The sequence below is a fragment of the Eublepharis macularius genome, chromosome 2 (genome assembly GCF_028583425.1).
Source record: "Eublepharis macularius isolate TG4126 chromosome 2, MPM_Emac_v1.0, whole genome shotgun sequence".
Taxonomy (NCBI): domain Eukaryota; kingdom Metazoa; phylum Chordata; class Lepidosauria; order Squamata; family Eublepharidae; genus Eublepharis; species Eublepharis macularius.
This window is the reverse complement of record NC_072791.1, coordinates 204,073,128-204,092,544: the sequence shown is the minus strand read 5'-3', so window position 1 is coordinate 204,092,544 and position 19,417 is coordinate 204,073,128. Positions and strand designations below refer to the sequence as shown.

The following is a 19,417-nucleotide window of genomic DNA, read 5'->3' as shown; positions in this document are numbered from 1 at the left end:
TACAGAGATTTCTAGCTCTATTATTGTATCTGCTGAGGAGGAAAGAATCGAGAGTTACAGCAGCGGCCTGCAGATCTCTGATAGAGAAATAACACTTGAACTTAAGCCTGAAAATTCAGTTTATTCCAGCAATTTAGAGATTAAAAAAGAGAAGAGCAATGTTCCATTCTTTCTGAAGCACGTCTCAAATGTTGAAATTAGCTTAGGAGATATTGCTACACTCTCTGTGACAGTTACTGGGAACCCAAAACCGCAAATGCAGTGGTTTTTCAATGGGGTTAAACTGACATCATCTGCAGATTATAAATTTGTCTTTGACAATGACAATTACAGTCTCATTATTCTTTCTACCCAATACGACCATGAGGGAGAGTATACTTGTATTGCTAGTAATATCCATGGAGAGACTACATGCAGTACTTATCTGAGAATAAATCCTAAGAAAGTTACCAAAGAATTGACGGAAAAGACAGTGAGACCCCAACCACCATCTTTTGTTAGGAAGTTAAATCCTGTTCAGAGTGTGGTGGGTGCTCCTGCCGTGTTTATGTACCAGGTAACTGGTGAGCCCCCTCCCAAGGTTGAGTGGTTTAGGAATGAGACCCAGATTTCCCACAGCATGCATCATACCATAATTCATAATCCTGACGGTTCTGGATCATTAACAGTGAATGAATGTCAGGAAAATGATGGTGGTTTATACGTCTGTAAAGGAATGAATCCTTTTGGAGAATCTATTAGTAGCACAGAACTTCTTATTATCTCAGACAGCTCTGGTGAGCTTACATATAATGAACAGAAAACCATGCATGAAAAACACACCAAATCATATGAAGAAACTGGAAGTGATCAAGCCACGGAATCTCGGTTATACGCAGTTAAACTACCAGGTGATGTTAAGCTGGATGGACAGCAAGGCATGTACACAATTGGAACGGAAGACAGGCATTCACTTCACAGCGAAGAAGTAGATGCTTTACATACGGCTTCTTACTCAACAGCAACCGTACAGCAAGAAGCCCTTCTTACCCAACAAGCAGCCTTGCTCGAGACTCATGAGGTTGAGGAAATTGTTGATATGTCATCTCAGGCCAAGCAAAAGGTAACCGCTACAGCTTTTACCACAAGTAAAGAGAAAGAACACCCTGGCTTTCTAGAGCAACACTCTGTGCCAATTGAGAGCCCACCCATAGCTGATTTGCCTAGTCTCCAAATCCAGCAGCTGTCTGATATCTGTTTACCTGTTGTGGAGGAATTACACCAAGAAGACAAAGAAAAAGGCCTGCAGATCGAGCAGCCACAAATGATCAAGCCAGAATCTGTGAGGGAAGAAGCATCACAGTTTGCCCCTGTTGTTTCTGAGGAGAAATACATGGTAAGCTCAGGTGAATCTGTTGCGCTCTCAGCCCCAGGAGCTGGGGAAGTTACTCCAAAGAGTGAGCCCAAACAACTATTGTATATTCCAGGGACGGAGGAGATCCAACCATTGTCTAAAGAAAGTACTTTGGTAGTCCAAGCTGACCAATGGGACAAGAGCAAAGTAGTTCAGGAAGAAGGCAAGTTTTTTCAATCTGTTACAGCGGCAGAACAGCATAAGATAAGCGAAGCTCATACTGAGGCACTTGATTGTGTTGATTCACCTGAAGAAATAAGCCCAGCCCAAGAATCATCAAATGTGTTATATGTGCCCGTGATTGCATCCAAACAGATGCTTCCAAAGGAGTCCGCTTTGGATGCAATAACAGCAGAGCAGCAAAAGGGCTCCCTGAAGCAGAACACACTTGTAAAAACCGCATTAATTGCAGAAGAAAAGCAGCAGTTCTCTAGTGAACATGTCAAGGATATTCCTAGATTAGACAAGCCAGTAATAGCAGAAAGCCAAACAGAGGGCAAAAAAATGTTACATTTGCCCAGTGTGCACGGACAAGCCATCCTACCTAGAGAAGGGCATTTTAGCTCCGAGGTGCCACTGGAGGCTGAAGCAGTATCTAAGAAAAGTTTGAGTTTACTGCACTGCTCAGTGACAGAAGAGTGTGTTTCCACCACATGTGAAGATGCTGAGCATTTTCTGGCTCTGGCTGAGGCCATAAACATTCAGTCTGTTAAGGAGCCTGTTTCCATTTTGCATTCCCAGATGAGGCAAACTGAGGAAGTGTTGGCAAAGGAGGGCATATTGGCTTTACAAAAACCTGAATGCCAGGTTGCTTTGCAGAAAGCTGAAAGAATGCTTAAACGGGCAGGGACTGCTGAAGAAAAGATCCATATAGCTGCTGATACATTGGAGGCCTTTCAGAGCAGTGCTACAGGAGAAAATCCCACAGCTGTAGTTGAACCTCAGCTCCGAATGTGTCTGACCACAGTGTCTGAGGATATACTGCTACCCAAGGAGCAAATTCTCCCTGAAGGAAGAAAAGAACAGAAGGCTACCTTGAAAAAAGAAGATTTTCAGACTGTTCTGCAAGTATCAACTGTGACGGAAGAGAAGTCCTTGGATGTCAGATGCACCAAACCCTTTTCAGATATACAGGCTGTGAGTTGTGAGGTGATGTCTGAGCCCAGGTTGCCTTCAGAGTCCACCTGCATTGAAGAACAAGGGATTCCGATAGAGAGCACAGCTCCATTAGAAGCAGCAGAGCATGACTTTGCAGTGCAAATCCAAGACGGCCAGTCAGTCAGGTTTCCATTGACACTGGAAGAAAGGCAGCAATTCAAAGAAGAACATGCAGACAAACTCACAAGGTCAGAAGCTGAAATCTTACAGACACAGAAGCAACCACAAGTGATTATGGATGTGTCCAAAATTCACGAAAAGCAAATCCTTTCAAAAGAACACCAATTTGTAGCCGAGGCTCCGACACGCTGTAGTTCAGTTGTGACCACTCAGGTCAGAAGAGCCCTGAAAGCAGCTCTGACAAGTGAACCCTGCCTCTTTTGTTCTGACTCGCTGGATGACATAGCAAGTGTTCAATTTAAAACAGTAAAGGTAACGAAAGAACCTAAATATATAACATGCGCCTGCTTAATTACCACAGGAAGTTCCAATCCCATAGAAATAACTCTCTTGCTTGAGGGTGTGTATTCTAATACAGCTGACTTAAAAATGGAATTAGAAGCTGCGTTTTATTCTATTGTGTATGAAGAAAAACATATTCTGATATCAGAAGAACCAAGTGTTGTAATAGTGCCCGAACACCATCAATTGTTTATTACTTCTTCGCCATTCCGAGAAATGCATTCAGTTACTGTATCCAATGCACCTGTTCAGCAGCAGTCAGTTAGCAATATTAGAGATTCACCTGAGCCACAGCAAGCAGAAATGATTAATGAATCAAAAGTACACTTGGAGCAGTCTGTGTCTGTTAAAGAAGTCAAAACTCTTACTTTAAAGGAACCAGTTAAAGACATAGGCGTAACCACTCTCACCCATGAGGCCCCTGTAGCCGCTGCCCCAGACGAGAAACCAAGAGGTGCTCTAAATCTGAAGGAGAGAAAGGAAAAACTTCTGGAGGAAAATGAAGAGGCACACACCGTTAAGACAGTGAGAGACAATTGTCCCATCATGCACAAAAGTTTGGCGGACACTGTTGTTGAGGAAGGTGACAATGTCAGTCTTACCTCAGTGATCACAAACGTCAAAGTGGTGAATTGGTATTTTGAGAGTAAACTGATATCTTCAGGTAGCGAGTTCAAGTGTTTGCAAGATCATGACACATACACACTAGTAATCAACCAAGCGTTCAAGGAAGTACATCAAGGAGAGTATGCCTGTGAGGCACTGAACGAAGGTGGAAAAACGACAACATCAGCGAAAATCACAGTTGTAAAAAGAGGTTGGATTATGGGGATACCATATTGCTTCCTTATTCTCACTAATTTTCTAACTGAATAAATTAAGTATACATATTTGTATCTCTATTATCTTTATAGATACAGATATATACTTCCTTAGTACATCACTAACCTAATCACACCACCCTTTCCCCCTTTTTACATTAGTACTCTTAAATTTCTCAAGTCACTCATTCACACATCCCTTCTCCCTCAGATTTTAAACGTTATTTTCAACCTTTCACTCTTCAGTAGTGCAATGAAATTAACTGTCATATGTTCTGTGAATGATGATTGCTAAAGAAACATCATTTTGATTTTAAAAGGGAGCATGGTTCAGCCCTTTCATCCCCATATCCACAGATCAACGTGGTTCTCTTTTCTGTTTCCATTGCTACAGTCTTGGAAATCATTGCACCGTTTGTAGTAGAATGTCACACATTTCATGTTTGCACTGTTTCAGCACAACCTGGTATAATCCTCTATATCACGTTGTTCGCATGTCTCTAGTAGTCGGTAGCACTTCAGAACAGCTTCGGATTTCCACCGTGCACTGCAACCTAGTCCTCTGATAGTCTGAGCACTGCTTACGGTTTGCCTTCCTTTTTTGACCACCGTTTTCCTTTTCAGCCACTTTCCGGATTGTTCATGAAACCATTCATCCCATCTCTGTTGGCCACTTTATTAACAGTGATTTGGAATGTACACTGATACGCACCCTCTAATTATTATCCGTACTCATGTGGTATTGTGACAATTCTGTTCCTTTTTTTGTTTCTGATAGTTGCACCAATACTGAGGAGAAGACTGGAGTCCCAGGAAGTGGCTGTGAACCACGTTGCCAAGTTCACTTGTGAGATAGAGATGGCACCAAACGTACGGTTTCAGTGGTATAGAGCTGGGCGGGAAATCTATGATGGTGACAAATATACCATACACACAGCTAATTATATATCCACTCTTGAAATCCCGAGACCGCAAGTAGTTGACTGTGGTGAATACAGCTGCAAAGCTTCCAATCAGTATGGCAGTGTAAGCAGCAGAGCAATCTTAACCGTTACTGGTAAGTACAATAAACAATGGAGTCTTTGAATGCTGTCTTGTTAATCGCCTGGACATGCATCTTTATTACCAATGGTTTAGTATATTGTAATAATTATACACATCAAGTTGGATCCCACCACATTTTCCACTCACGCTCATCCATTTCCTCTCTTGATTACTGCCCCTGTCCCACATGGCTTTTGCCCATGCAGGTCTTACGATCCTTAGCATAGCCTTTTTGGTCATCCAACGGGACTCCCTCCTCTCTTTTTCTGCAGTGAAAAAGCTGGTTGGATCCAACTTATTATTATTATTTTAGTATATAACTTGTTGTTTCTCTTTTGGCATGCATGGAAATAAAAGAAACTACTGGGATTTCCCCCCTACATTCACAGTGCAATCCTAAGTAGAGTTACCCCTGTCTAAGCCCATTGACTTTAATGGGCTTAGACTGGTGTAACTCTGCTTAGGATTGCACTCTCAGCATTTATGTTTCTGTTGGAAATTATCTCAAGGAAAAATAGTTGACCACAGTCCAAATTTTAACTGATTTCTGATTGTTATATTAACAAATTCTTTTGGACTCCTTAAGAATGAGAGAAGATGTGCAAATATAAGAGGGTTGATCCAGTTTGTTGCTTATCAACACCATTAGGCATATGCAATGTCCCTTCCTTTTCAAGCACTTCTCTCTAATTGTAGAAGAGCTACGAGGGGGTGGGCAGTATTAAGGGTGTAAAAGATGTGACAAGCAAATGAATTGTGGCCAAAGACTTTTTGAAAGCCGTCTTACTCCATCATGTCCACTTATAAACATTCTTATCTTTTTAGTAACATAAACATCTTTAGCTCTTTTAAATCATTTATCCAAATCATGAATTAGTTTGGATGCAACTGATTTATCTTACTGCTTGCCTATGGAGATGTCTGTGATTACAGAAGCATTCAGTGGGAGAATCTTCTTAAATAAAGAATATATGGTGGGATTTCTTTCATATGGAAAACAAGATACTGATCAAAGATTTTCATTTTATTTTTGTAGAACTGTAAACATCTTTTTCCATGTTGCTGATTAATATAAGAAATGCTCTTAAAATAATCGTTAGAGAACCTGATTTGGCTATGAATGTTCTCTTGTCTCCTAAAATTCTGGCTTTTAAATCAACTGGCTTTTCAAGTTTTCTTATCGTTTCAAACGGTCTTCATAATCGTAACCACAATGAATATTTTTGACCATTGGAGAATCTTCATTTTATACTGTTATTAGCTGGTGAATGTGTGGATATGGGGATATGTCTGCCCGCTTTCTTTTTTTTGGCTCTAATTAAAAAATAGTCATCATATTAGCCAATGCAATGTCAACCTTGCATCATTTGTTTTGCAGAAGCGTTTCCTCCAACTTTTCTAACCAGACCTGAGTCTATTACTACTTTTGTGGGTAAGAGCACCCGATTCCTCTGTACAGTGTCAGGTACTCCGGTGATAGACACAGTATGGCAGAAAGACGGCACTGCCATTTCTTCTTCAGAACACTGCAAAATTTCATCTGTTGACAATAAGCACACTTTAGAAATAGCCCACCTTACAGTAAATGACAGGGGGACATACACTTGCAAAGCCTCAAACAAGTTCGGAGCGGACATCTGCCAAGCAGAACTAGGTATTATTGACAAACCACATTTTATAAAGCAACTGCAGGCTGTTCAGTCCGCAGTCAATAAAAAGATACACCTTGAATGTCAAGTGGATGAAGACCGGAAAGTTACAGCGTCATGGAGCAAGGATGGGAAAAGAATACCCCCGGGCAAAGATTACAAGATTTTCTTTGAAGACAAAATAGCGTCACTTGAGATCCCTCTGTCTAAACTGAAAGACTCAGGAACATATGTCTGCACTGCTTCAAATGAGGCTGGAAGTAGCTCTACTTCTGCCACTGTAACCATCAGAGGTAAGACAATCTTTGCTTTAACGTTATGCTGTTTGACCTCTCTTATTGCATGGTTAGGCTGTCAGATTTCACAAGTCAAATTCATTCAGTCATTCTTCAAATTTGGTGTGCTGTTTCCGTGTCCATAATATCATTTTTGTACAGTTGTCCATGTCTTTACTCAGGCTTACTGTCTGCCTTACATAGATGTGCATACTCTTCTGCCATTGGCTAAAGTCTGTGTCATTTAATATTTCTTTTTCTCCCAAGCGGTTCTTTAAATAAGTCCTAGCTGTCTTTGGTTTAAAAAGTAGGGTTTTGAGTAATTACAAGCATTGAAATGGAATCCCAAGTTTGCTTTTGAATAGTTTGGCTTGTGATCCTCATATAGAATTGCTCTTCTGGAGTATTCTATTTCAGGAATCTTTCTTTCTGCACTCTTCCTTTAGAGCCACCATCGTTTTTGAAGAAAGTGGACCCCTCTTACTTGTTGACTCCGGGAGAGTCAGCCCATCTTCAGTGCAAAATTAAAGGGTCTCCTGAGATCCAAGTGACATGGTTCAAAAATAACAAGGAAATTAGAGAGAGTGAGACACACAGGATATCCTTTGCCAACAACGTGGCTGGGTTAGACATTTCCAATGTGAAAGTGGATGACAGTGGAAGTTACTCATGTGAAGCGGTTAATGATGCCGGCAGTGACAGCTGCAGCACTGAAATTGTTGTCAAAGGTTGGTTCGTAAACCCATGGTTAGTTTTCTTTTAGAGGTGCTCCGTTCCGCATGCGTATCATCCATCACTAATTCTTTATTGATAATTTTATAGAACCCCCAACGTTCATCAAAACTCTTGAGCCGGCTGAAATAGTGAGAGGGACAAATGCCACTCTTCTCTGTGAGGTTTCTGGTACCGGACCATTTGAAATCAGTTGGTTTAAAGACAAGAAGCAAATCCGCAGTAGTAAAAAATACAGGTTGACTTCCCAAAAGTCTCTTATCTCTCTAGAGATTTCTTCATTTAATAGTGCGGATGTTGGTGAATATGAATGTGCCATAGCAAATGAAGTTGGAAAATGTATTTGCAGTGCATCATATATACTGAAAGGTCAGTGAGCAAAAGTTTTTTAAAATAATCTTTTAACATGGTGCAAAAATGGGAAACCACTCTTTATTTGCTGTACTGTACTCTTTCTTTATAGCAGATTGTTTTCTTTGGGGCATCCTTCTCTTTCTGTATCTTGTTAGCCTACTTCAGCAATCCCATCATCACACTGATGGGTTTCCTGGTGCCCATTTTCTTCTTTTGGTTTTCTTCACCTCAGTGGAGCAGAAGATGCTTCAGAACAACCATCAGCTTTGTATCGACGGGGAGCATCCATTGAGAAACAGCACCCTCCCCATTGAAGGGGAATGCTTGGATTACAACTTCCCAACATTTGGCCACAGCACCTCACGACAGCCATTTTGTTCTGGGGCCCACTCTCCTAATGTTAGCAAGTCAAGCATAACCAAAGTTTATTCATGTATTGATATTTATCTAAGAACGGGTTAATAACAAGGAGCAGTGAGGAATTGTTACAGCTAGTCAAAGTTACTCACACTGACTACCTAAAAGGGAAATCCTTCCTCTTCTATGACTGAACCACCCCCAGCAGGCCAATCCTCTTTACATTCTTCAACACACCGTTAAATATAGATGAAAATACTTGCCGTGTTTGTTCCTGCCCACACCACTCTCTTGGCTCTTGTTCAGACGAATCCCAGCTTTATCCACAATACAGAAGCCCTACTCTCCATATCTCTCTGAGAATCAAGTCCTGGGCCATTTTCACATGTCTTTAAAATAGCGCAATACTCACAGAAGGCTGCTGGCTTCCTTGCACAATTTTTAATGCCAGCCATTTACAAAATGCCGCAGAAGTGCCATCGTCACTGTCTGCCGACGGATGGAGTAGAAAATCATGTGAGGAAGCCAGCAGCCTTCCGTGAGTATTGTATTTCAAAGACGTGTGAAAATTGCAACTGTTACCTGCTTTGTTCCTTCTTTACCCCAGGGAAGGCAATTTAGCCAAACGCCTGTGAAATGTCAAGTATTTGCATATAACTCAGCAAGTAACATGTACTCTGCATCTCAGCAAGTGACTTGCCCCTCTGCACCCAGACTTAAGCCATAACAAATTTCCTAACCGTCTTCTGGAGGCAGATATCCCTAAAGGATGTTGAGACTATGGGTTGGATCCAAGCCCCCTTGCTTGCAAACTCAGAAATCACTTCTTCAAGCAGAAGAGGGGAAGGGGTACCTGTGCTTTCTGCAGATTTCCTCTTCTAACTGTAGTCCCTCCAACTACATCCTTAGAGGAGCAATGTTAGGAGGGCACAGATGGCTGCAGAATTGAAAGAGGGGCAGGAAAACTCCATCCCATATGGAACTCCACCAGCAGCTCTCTGGATCCAGAAGAATTTTCTTTAATTTTCTTTCAAAAGATTGGAAATGTATCACATTGTGCAATGTGTAAGATAGTAACAATAGATGAGATGTGGTGTTTTTTGTCTTTTTCAAATTAGAACCTCCATCTTTTATTAAGAAAATTGAAGATGTTACGGCACTTGCAGGAGACGCGATTATCTTACAAGCTGCTGTGAAAGGCTCAGATCCTATTTCTGTAACATGGATGAAGGGGAAAGATGTTATTAAAGAAGATAACAAAGTCAAAATGACCTTTGAACATGGCATTGCCACTCTGCAAATCTCAGATGTCCAAATTAGTTCTGGTGGCAAATACACGTGTCTAGCTGAGAATGATGCAGGAAGTCAAACATGTTTTGGACAATTAGCAGTTAAAGGTCAGCCTAGGAACATTTTTAACATCACACAGTTCTTCCTTTATTAGGAGGGTGTTTGCATTTGCTCTGTAATGACCATTATTTAATTTTATTATAGAGCCTGCCACAATTGTTGAGAGAGCAGAGTTAATTCAGGTGACCGCCGGAGATCCAGCTACTCTGGAATACACTGTCGCCGGCACTCCCGAGTTAAAAACAAAATGGTTCAAAGACGGAAAACCTCTGGTTTCTAACAAAAAGTATAGAATCAGTTTTAAGAACAATGTCGCTCAGCTAAAATTTTATACCGCTGAATTACTGGATAGTGGTGAATACACTTTTGAAGTTGCCAATGATGTTGGACGCAGTACATGCACCACCACATTTACTGTGTTAGGTTGGTATCTTTCTTTGGGCTAAAGAAGACATGACTCCAATTTAGAACATAAAAATGTAAGAAGGGGGAGCCCTAAAATATTTTTTTCTGATATATTGGTTTGTGTCTTTGCTCTGCTTCGAAACAGATCGTACCATTCCTCCATTCTTCACAAAACCCCTGCGGAATGCCGACAGTGTAGTTGGCGGCTCCTGCCGCCTCGATTGCAAAGTATCGGGCTCTCTTCCATTGACCGTTTCTTGGTTTAAACATGACAAAGAGATCACAACCAGTGCCAAATACTCAGTACGCTATGAAGACGGTTCTGCATCTTTGGAAATCAAACATTTGGATACCGGTGATGTAGGGGTGTATTCTTGTAGAGCCACAAACTCAGCAGGAAGTAAAGAAAGCCGTAGCACATTGACTGTAAAAGGTTGGATGTCATCTTTGATTTCTCTTCTTGGTTTTCTTTTCTAACTATTTCTCTCCATGCTGTTTAATTTCAAGCAACTTAACCTTTAAAACGATTTCTTTTTAAACAATGTCTAGAGCCACCTAGCTTCACAACAGAGCCAGAGTCCCAAGAAATAGTGCCTGGATCAACAGTGCGTTTGAAGAGCGCCTTTAAGGGAACAGCCCCCCTCTCCGTACAGTGGTTTAAGGGCGATGCTGAACTAACAACTGGTGGAGCTTGTTACATCTTGACAGAAGCTTTGTCGAGTTACTTGGAACTTTATGCCATAAAACCTGCTGATTCGGGTGCCTATACTTGCAAAGTCAGCAATGTGGCTGGTTCAGTGGCGTGCAGTGCAAACTTGTTTGTGAAAGGTTTGCATTTTCTTTCTCTTATAACAAAATCTTATTGGGGAGGGGTGAATGAAGATTCTGGCACATTACTTCTCTTTCTTGAACCTCTTTCTGCAACTCTTCATAATAACATTTCTTAATTCCACAGAACCTGCTACCTTTGTGGAAAGGCTTGAACCATCGCAGTTGTTTAAGAAAGGAGAATTTGCCCAGTTAGAATGTAAAGTAACGGGTACCCCTGAAATTAAAATCTCTTGGTTCAAAGATGACAGGGAAATTAAAGACAGTGACAAGTTCAAGACATCTTTGGTGGGCTCCACAGCCATACTCAAACTATTGGATGTAACAGTTGAAAACAGTGGAGAATATACATGTGAGGTGAAAAACGACGCCGGCAGAGACACCTGCAGTAGTGTTGTGGCAATAAAAGGTCTGTGATGAAGTTTCCGTCTTCCAGATTTCTCGATATGTCTGTTGTACCTTTAAAAAGGTTCCAAAAAGAAGTAACAAATTCCCACTCTTTCTCTCTTCTACTGTAGAGTCACCTTATTTTATCAAACAATTTGAACCCAGGGAAGTGTTAAAAGATTCAGATGTTATACTGGATTGTGAAGTATTAGGTACACCTCCATTTGAGGTATATTGGCTAAAGGACAACAAGCCTGTGAGAATCAGTAGAAAACACAGAATAACCACTGAGAAATCCTTGGTTAGCCTCCAAGTTTTCAAGTTTGATTCTTCAGATGTGGGAGAATACCAGTGCAGGGTAACAAATGATGTAGGAAGCTGCGTCTGTAGCTCTGAAGTGTCCCTGAAAGGTCAGTAGCCCTTAAAACATTTCAATGTATCCTTTATTTTAAAATTGTGTTGAGGCTGATACTCACCAAACCTCTGTTCTTTTGATAGAACCCCCACAATTTGTGAAGAGGATTGAAAATTTTAGCTCCCTTAGAGGAGGCACAGTCGTTTTTCAGGCAACCATTAAAGGCTCCGTGCCAATCACGGTTTCATGGTTGAAAGATAACGATGACATTGTTGAAGATGATAACACAAAAATGACTTTTGTGAACAATGTGGCTACCCTCATGCTCAGGGCCATTGAAGTGAAGCATGATGGGAAATACTTCTGTCAGGCTAAAAATGATGCTGGAATCCAAAGATGTTCCGCTTTACTAACAGTAAAAGGTTGGTTTAGCCTCCTTTCTCCTCTGCCCATTTTTATCATTTATATTTAGTCAGTATTACATTCCAACTCACACAACTCATATGTTGTATTTATCCCAGAGCCAGCCACAATCACTGATAAAGCTGTCTCGATCGATGTCACGGAAGGCGACCCAGCTACTTTGCAGTGTAGATTTTCAGGAACAAAAGACATCACTGCCAAGTGGTTCAAAGCTGGGAAGGAGTTGACTCTGGGACACAAATATAAAATCAGCGTGACGGATACAGTCTCTGTGCTAAAGATTGTTTCTACAGAAAAGAAAGATAGTGGAGAATACACCTTTGAGGTTCAAAATGATGTTGGAAGCAGCAGCTGTAAAGCTAGCATTAATGTGTTAGGTTTGTATTTTCTATCCCTCTTTTCCTGGAGGGAAGTGGTGGGTTCTGCAATGAATTTTTTTTTTACTGATACCAAATACTATCAGAGTAGCAGCCCTATCTAATATACTGATTTTTGCTCTGTCCCGAGTAGATCTGATCATACCGCCTAAATTCACCAAAAAGTTGAAGAAAATGGACAGCATTAAGGGTTCTTTCGTTCATCTCGAGTGTATAGTGTCGGGATCCCACCCAATAAGTATCCAGTGGTACAAGGATGGCCAAGAGATAACTGCTAGCGAAAAGCACAAGTATTCTTTCCATGATAACACAGCATTCTTGGAGATCAATCAACTGGAAGGTGCAGACAGTGGGTCTTATACCTGCGAGGCAACAAATAAAGCAGGGAGCAACCAGTGCAGCGCACCTTTGACAGTCAAAGGTTTGGACGTCGCATTCTTTTTCTCTTCAGCAGCACATTTGTCTTTTTTTGTTTAAAAAAAAAATCATTCTGACGCGAATTGTTTCCTTCCTTTCTCTCTATTCCCTCCCGCACTCTTTGTAGAACCCCCATCTTTTGTCGAAAAACCACCGTCGCAAGACGTCATACCCAGCTCTAGAGTCCAGCTCAAAGCCCTTGTTAGCGGCACTCCTCCTATACAAATAAAGTGGTTCAAAGATAGCAAAGAGCTGCTTTCGGGAGCCTCCCGCTCAGTTTACAAGGATGACACTTCAAGCATACTCGAACTCTTTGCAGCCAAGACATCCGATTCAGGGAACTACATCTGCCAAATAAGCAATGATGTTGGGTCAACAACCTGCAAAGCAACACTTTTTGTCAAAGGTCTGCCGTTTTATGCCCCGTGTCATTATAGTTGCATTTCTAACATTGCAGTCCTAAACAGACTTACATCCTTCTAAGCCCGTTCTCCTGAATGCACTTAGAAGGGTGTCCCTCTGCGTAAGATTGCACTGCAATTGTTTTTAAATGCCAAATTATTTTAATTTTGCTTTTTTGATTCCTATTTTAGAACCCCCTAGGTTTGTTCAGAAGCCGAGCCCTGTAGTTGTGTTGCGAGAAGGACAATCCACCATCTTTGAATGCCAGGTAGCCGGAACGCCTGAAATCCGTGTTACATGGTACCTTGACGGGAACGAAATAGTGGACTATGCCAAATATGGAGTCTCGTTTGTAGACAACATTGCCACTTTTCATGTCAGCAATGCTAAAGTGGAAGATAGTGGAACTTACATTTGTGAAGCCCATAACGATGCAGGTAGTGAGAGCTGCAGCATTGAACTGAAAGTGAAAGGTTAGTTGTGCAAACTCTTTTTTAGTCCACTGTCCATACGGTTGGATTCCACGTACACTCCGTCATCTGAGTTTGTTTTGTTTCCTTTTTTCTTGATATAGAACCTCCCACATTTATAAGAGAACTGAAACCTGTGGAGGTAGTGAAAGGTTACGATGCCGTTTTAGAGTGCGAAGTCAAAGGGACGCCTCCGTTCGAAGTAACCTGGCTGAAGAACAACAAAGAGATTCGAAGCAGCAAAAAATACGCCACAATTGAAAAAGAATCTGTATTTGCCCTTCAGATAGTGAACTGTGATCTCCAAGATGCTGGTGAATACCAGTGCATTATATCCAACGAAGGGGGCAGCTGCTCTTGTAGCGCCAGGGTCAGTTTGAAAGGTCAGTTCAGCAATTGTAGTAAAGGGAAACAAAATCTACAAAATATTCCAGTTTTATTTCTCTTCACTTTAGCTACTTTTAAGCCTTACCCCCTCATCTTCATTCTGGGTTCTTTTTTTCAATCACAGAGCCCCCCTCTTTTATCAAAAAGTTAGAAAATGTCCACGCCGTTTTGAAAACCTCTGCCATATTCCAGTGCACTGTGACTGGTTCTCAACCTCTGACAGTATCTTGGATAAAAGACGAAAGAATTCTTGAAAATGACGAAGTATTCCATAGTACATTTGAGAACAATGTGGCTAGGCTGAAGATCCGGAACGTTGACCTTAGCCACAGCGGGAGGTACACCTGCCAAGCAAAGAATGAGTCAGGCGTTGAAAAGTGTTTCGCTTTACTTTTAGTGCAAGGTTTGTGCGCTTTCAGTTCTACCCTTGAACTTCTGCTCTTCCACCAGTGGCACAAAGGGCTTCAATATATCTGCATTTTTAATTCTTCCTGCAGAACCCGCTCAGATCATAGAAAAGGCCAAATCGGTTAAAGTGACTGAAAAGGATCCAGTGACTTTGGAGTGTACGGTGGCCGGAACACCAGAACTTCAAGTGAAGTGGTTCAAAGATGGCAAACAGCTCATGCCCAGTAGATATTACACCATGAGCTTTGATAACAATGTGGCCAGGTTCAGACTTGAATCAGTGATGAAGGAGGACGGTGGCGCGTACACTTTTAAGGTTGAAAATGATTTTGGGAGCAGCACTTGTGAGGCTGTCTTGACCGTTCTAGGTTTGTATTTTGTTATACTAAAATTAGCAAATTTTTCCTACCAATATTTGAATTGTTTGTATATTTGATAAAGGAAATTAAAGCAAGAAATCTGATACTACTTGCCTCCCCCCTCCTCTTCTTGGGCAGGTCAATCGATCCCTCCATCATTTACCAAGAAGTTAACCAAAAAGGATAAAATTCTGGGATCATCTATTCACATGGAATGTAAAGTTTCTGGCTCACTTCCGATTACTGCTAAATGGTATAAAGATGGAAAAGAAATACCTGACAGTGCAAAATACAGGAGTTTATGCCATGAGAATACAGTATCACTGGATGTCAACAACCTAGAATTGGCAGATTCTGCCAATTACACTTGCAGTGTGACAAACGTTGCTGGAAGCGACTCATGTAGCGCCGTCTTAACAGTAAAAGGTTTGGAGTTCTTTTTGTCTTATTTCTATACTCTTCACTGTCATAAATATAACAGAAATCTTTTTTCGTCTTCTACAAACCCTATCTTAATAATAATATCTTTGAATACAACTGACATTTAACCATGCCTGTATTTTCTTATGATCTTCTCTTGACCGTTTAGTATGACTTTCCAAGCTATTTCTTTGCACCAACAATTAATTTTGTTGTTGTTGTTTCTTAAAACCTTTAGAGCCACCAAGCTTCTTGGTAAAACCAGAAAGCCAGCAAGCTGTACCTGATTCGATGATAGAATTTAAAGCTGTTTTAAAGGGAACACCGCCGTTTAAAATAAAGTGGTTTAAGGAAGATCTAGAACTTGCATCTGGACCTAACTGTCTCTTTGGGGTTGAAGGGTCAACTGGTTTCTTAAATCTTTATTCAGTGGATGCTTCAAAAAGTGGGCACTATACGTGCCAAGTTTCCAATGATGTTGGAAGTGATTCTTGTACAACAACGCTAAGCATCACAGGTGTGCTAGTTTTTGTTTTGTTTGTTCTGTGTTGCTTTTCCACTGCTTTCTTTTTTGCATCTGTTTCTACATTTTTACTTTTTGTTTATGCATGGCTAGAAGTTCTTGAATAATTATCTTTTTAAATTCCTCTCTGCCCTTGCTTCTCTTCCCTTTTATTTTGTACGATTCCAGATATGGTCCCCTTTCTTCCTATTTATCTTGCTTTCATATATTCTGTTTCGTTTCTTAGAACCTCCAAAATTCGTTAAGAAGCTAGAACCATCTAAAGTCGTGAAACAAGGTGACTCTGCACGACTTGAGTGTAAAATCAGCGGCTCTCCAGAAATCAGAGTGGTATGGTACAGGAATGACACTGAACTCCATCCTGGTGAAAAATTCCAGATGTCTTTCCTAGATTCTGTGGCAGTAATTGAAATGAGACACCTTGCTGCTGAAGATAGTGGAGATTACATATGCGAAGCTCAGAATCCCGCCGGCAAAGCAAGCTGCAGTACAAAACTTTTAGTAAAAGGTTAGAAAACGTTCTTCCACAAGGTTGTCACTCTTCTAAAATGGTTGAAATTACTTTAACATATTCTTAAGCAATGATGCCACACCTCTATCTTACTTAATCAGGCTAATAGCCTAGTTCTTATCTGGAAAGAGTGTACTTAATTTCAAACGCTCAATTATAGTGCAATCCTAAACAGAATTGTGCTGTTCTAGGACCATTCAAGTCTATGCACTTAGAAGGGTGTAACTCTGTTTAGGATTATATTGTCAGTCTTTCTGAAAGTAGAAGAGACCATTAATGCACTTAGGATCACCTGCTATGTATCAGAGTTCTTTGCAGGTTCAAGGTTGCTCAGTAACATGCAGTTTCGAGCCATTTTGGCATGAGCAGGTATTTTATAGCCCATAGCCTTTTATCTCTTAATAGTCTCTGTTGTAATGCAGTGAGAGATTGAGTGGTGGTGATGGTGGAAGTGAAGAAGATGATAATGGAGCCTCCCTCTCTGATTGGCTGAGCATCCTGCCCATCACAAAGAGCCTGACAAATTTCTGGTTTCCATTAATTGGGCTGCTGCATTCCTAAGGATCACTGAGCTATTCAGTTCCTTGAGAAGAACAGTGCAGGAAGAAGAGTTTGGGCAAAGAGGGATCAGCTAGACAAGAGCCCCAGCAGGTGTAGCAGGTCTACAGAAGCAGGGGGTGGTGGTCCTAAGATTAGAAGATGGAGTGGTCTTAGAAGAACAGGCAAAGGTCATAAGATAGCATTGAAGGAGAAGGAAAACTGTGAATAGAGACAAAAGAAGAAGGGTATATGGCCAAGAACTGAAAGGAAGGCCAAAATCCACATAATGTGTTGAATCCAGTGCAACATTTCCACTTGGACAAACATAATGTATCCCGACTTACTTTTCTGCTTCTGTAACTAATCTTGATCTTGTGTAACCAATTTCTGGGCAATATAATAAATAGGGAGCAATACACTAGGAGCTGCACAAGATCTTGTGCAAGCGGAACTACATTCAGTCCATTTATGTTTCCATTTGCTTATTGCTGGATCCAAGCCACTGAATTGAAATAACTAGATAAATCTATGGCTGCAGCTTCTAATACAGGGCTGAGCCAATCATTTCCCAGTGAACACTGTTGGTGTGGAGAAGGGCTTTCAGAAACTAAAATTGTTTACTTAAAAGTGTCTCAAGTATACCTTCCTTACACTGCTTCACTGATGCTGGAAGCCCCAATCATCTGAAGCTTTAGTTGTATCTTCACATTTGAAAAATATCCCCTTCTTCTTCTTCTTCTAACCATGAGACCATCAAATAGTAAATCAGGACTGGCTACAGGACGACATGACAGATGGCAAATAAAGCTAACTCAGAGTGAAAACCCGGAATTTGATCTTGCTCTGAATTAACTTTGTTTGCTTTCACTGAAATTATTTTCCTTCTGCAGTATACCATTCACCTGCTGAAAAGGTTGCAAAGGGGTAGGAATTAGTCTATTGAATCAGAATAAACTACAAGTCCAGTGGCATCTTAGGGACAAACAATTTTTTTTTCCAATATGAGCTTTCCTGAGACTTGGCTCAGTTATATCTGAAGAAGTGAGCAGTGACTCACAGAAGCTCATACTGAAATAGATGCTGTTAGTCTTCAAGTGCCACTGGGCTTTTTTTTTCTCAAAAGAGCAGTGAAAATGGAAGTCCATTTGGCAAGGGTGGAGACATTTTTTATGAAACATACCTGTACCCTTGAGTTGAATTAACCCTAGTCCAGTATAATAGGAATTTCATAGAATGCTTGTCAATTTAGCAAGTGCACAGCTTCATATTATTTATTTATTTAAATTCGCACCACTTTTCTCCCCAATGGAGATCCGACGCGGCTTACAACATTTTTCTTTCTTCGTCTCTTTTATCCTCACAACAGCAACAGGCAGATTAGGCTGACAGCTTTGCGAGGATTCGATCCTGGATCTCTAGGGAAGCGATGGTTGTGACAAGAAAGCAATTTGAAAGACATTTTTAAAATTAGGATTTTTTAAAGAAATACACCTGACAGTTCATCTAGCAACACGTTTTTCCCCATAGCTATCTTTTAAAAGTTATGTATACCCTAGGAGGTTTTTAAAAATGGCACCTGCTTCTTTTTTCCCCTCTCCCTAGAACCTCCTGTATTTAGCAGGAAACCATCTCCTCTAGATACTCTCAAAGGCACAGAAGTTAGCCTTGAGTGTGAAATTTCCGGGACGCCACCATTTGATGTGACATGGTATAAGGATAAGAGACAAATCCGCAGCAGCAAAAGATACAGGGTCACATCTAAAAACTACCACGCAAGTGTTCACATTCTTAACGTTGAAGCTTCCGACATTGGTGAATACCAGTGCAAAGCACAGAACGATGTTGGAAGTGACACTTGCATTTGTACTGTAAAACTGAAAGGTGAGTATTATCTGTGTATCTGTAATTACATAGCACTCTTTCATCACTTGTACCTCTGGAAGAAAACATCTTACTAGAATTCTTGACGGCGCTTGCCTCTTTCCTCTTCAGAACCCCCAAAATTTGTGACCAAAATAAACAGCCTTACTGTTGTGGTGGGCGAGCCCATAGAGCTACAAGCGACGGTGGAAGGCTCTCAACCCATTTCAGTTGTGTGGCTCAAGGACAAGGAAGATGTCATCCGAGAGAGCGAAAACACCGCTATTGCATTTGTGGAAAACGTTGCCACTTTACAGATGGCCAAAGCAGAACCAGCAAGTGCTGGGAAATACATTTGTCAAATCAGCAATGATGCTGGAACCCGGGAGTGCATGGCCATTCTAACCGTTCTAGGTTAGTAACAACACAAACACGCCCTTTAAAAAAAAGTGATTTTGTTTATTTTGCAATTAAGATACAGACTCTTGAGACTAGAAGACTTCTGATTTTATAACAAGGCCTTTTCCGTATCCTTAATCAAAGGTTCCAACTTTGACACAGTTTGTAAATCTCACCTTGAATTCAGGGAAACAATATGGGAGAAATATATTGATTAGGAATAAAGGTCCCTTGAGAAATATAGGGTTGGATGCAGACTACATTGGCAATTCCCACCAATTTCCCTTTCTTGCTGCAATTGCCCTTCATGTCATTCCCCAAGGTTCCCCTATACCACATGAGCTCTGATGG

General features: G+C 41.0%; 1 protein-coding gene across 1 annotated transcript in view; it reads left to right on the top strand.

The window, feature by feature from the left end:
- TTN (titin) overlaps positions 1-19,417 on the top strand; it is a 330,572-nt gene that overhangs the window by 93,820 nt on the left and 217,335 nt on the right. The window contains exons 45-67 of the mRNA XM_054971277.1: positions 4,613-4,891; positions 6,257-6,820; positions 7,249-7,530; positions 7,625-7,903; positions 9,364-9,642; positions 9,740-10,018; positions 10,146-10,433; positions 10,550-10,828; positions 10,956-11,237; positions 11,347-11,625; positions 11,714-11,992; positions 12,092-12,370; positions 12,504-12,791; positions 12,915-13,193; positions 13,381-13,662; positions 13,764-14,042; positions 14,171-14,449; positions 14,544-14,822; positions 14,952-15,239; positions 15,472-15,750; positions 15,983-16,264; positions 18,410-18,688; positions 18,800-19,081. Of these exons, the coding sequence (XP_054827252.1) occupies positions 4,613-4,891; positions 6,257-6,820; positions 7,249-7,530; positions 7,625-7,903; positions 9,364-9,642; positions 9,740-10,018; positions 10,146-10,433; positions 10,550-10,828; positions 10,956-11,237; positions 11,347-11,625; positions 11,714-11,992; positions 12,092-12,370; positions 12,504-12,791; positions 12,915-13,193; positions 13,381-13,662; positions 13,764-14,042; positions 14,171-14,449; positions 14,544-14,822; positions 14,952-15,239; positions 15,472-15,750; positions 15,983-16,264; positions 18,410-18,688; positions 18,800-19,081 (6,744 nt within the window). The remainder of the gene's footprint in view (positions 1-4,612; positions 4,892-6,256; positions 6,821-7,248; positions 7,531-7,624; positions 7,904-9,363; positions 9,643-9,739; positions 10,019-10,145; positions 10,434-10,549; positions 10,829-10,955; positions 11,238-11,346; positions 11,626-11,713; positions 11,993-12,091; positions 12,371-12,503; positions 12,792-12,914; positions 13,194-13,380; positions 13,663-13,763; positions 14,043-14,170; positions 14,450-14,543; positions 14,823-14,951; positions 15,240-15,471; positions 15,751-15,982; positions 16,265-18,409; positions 18,689-18,799; positions 19,082-19,417) is intronic.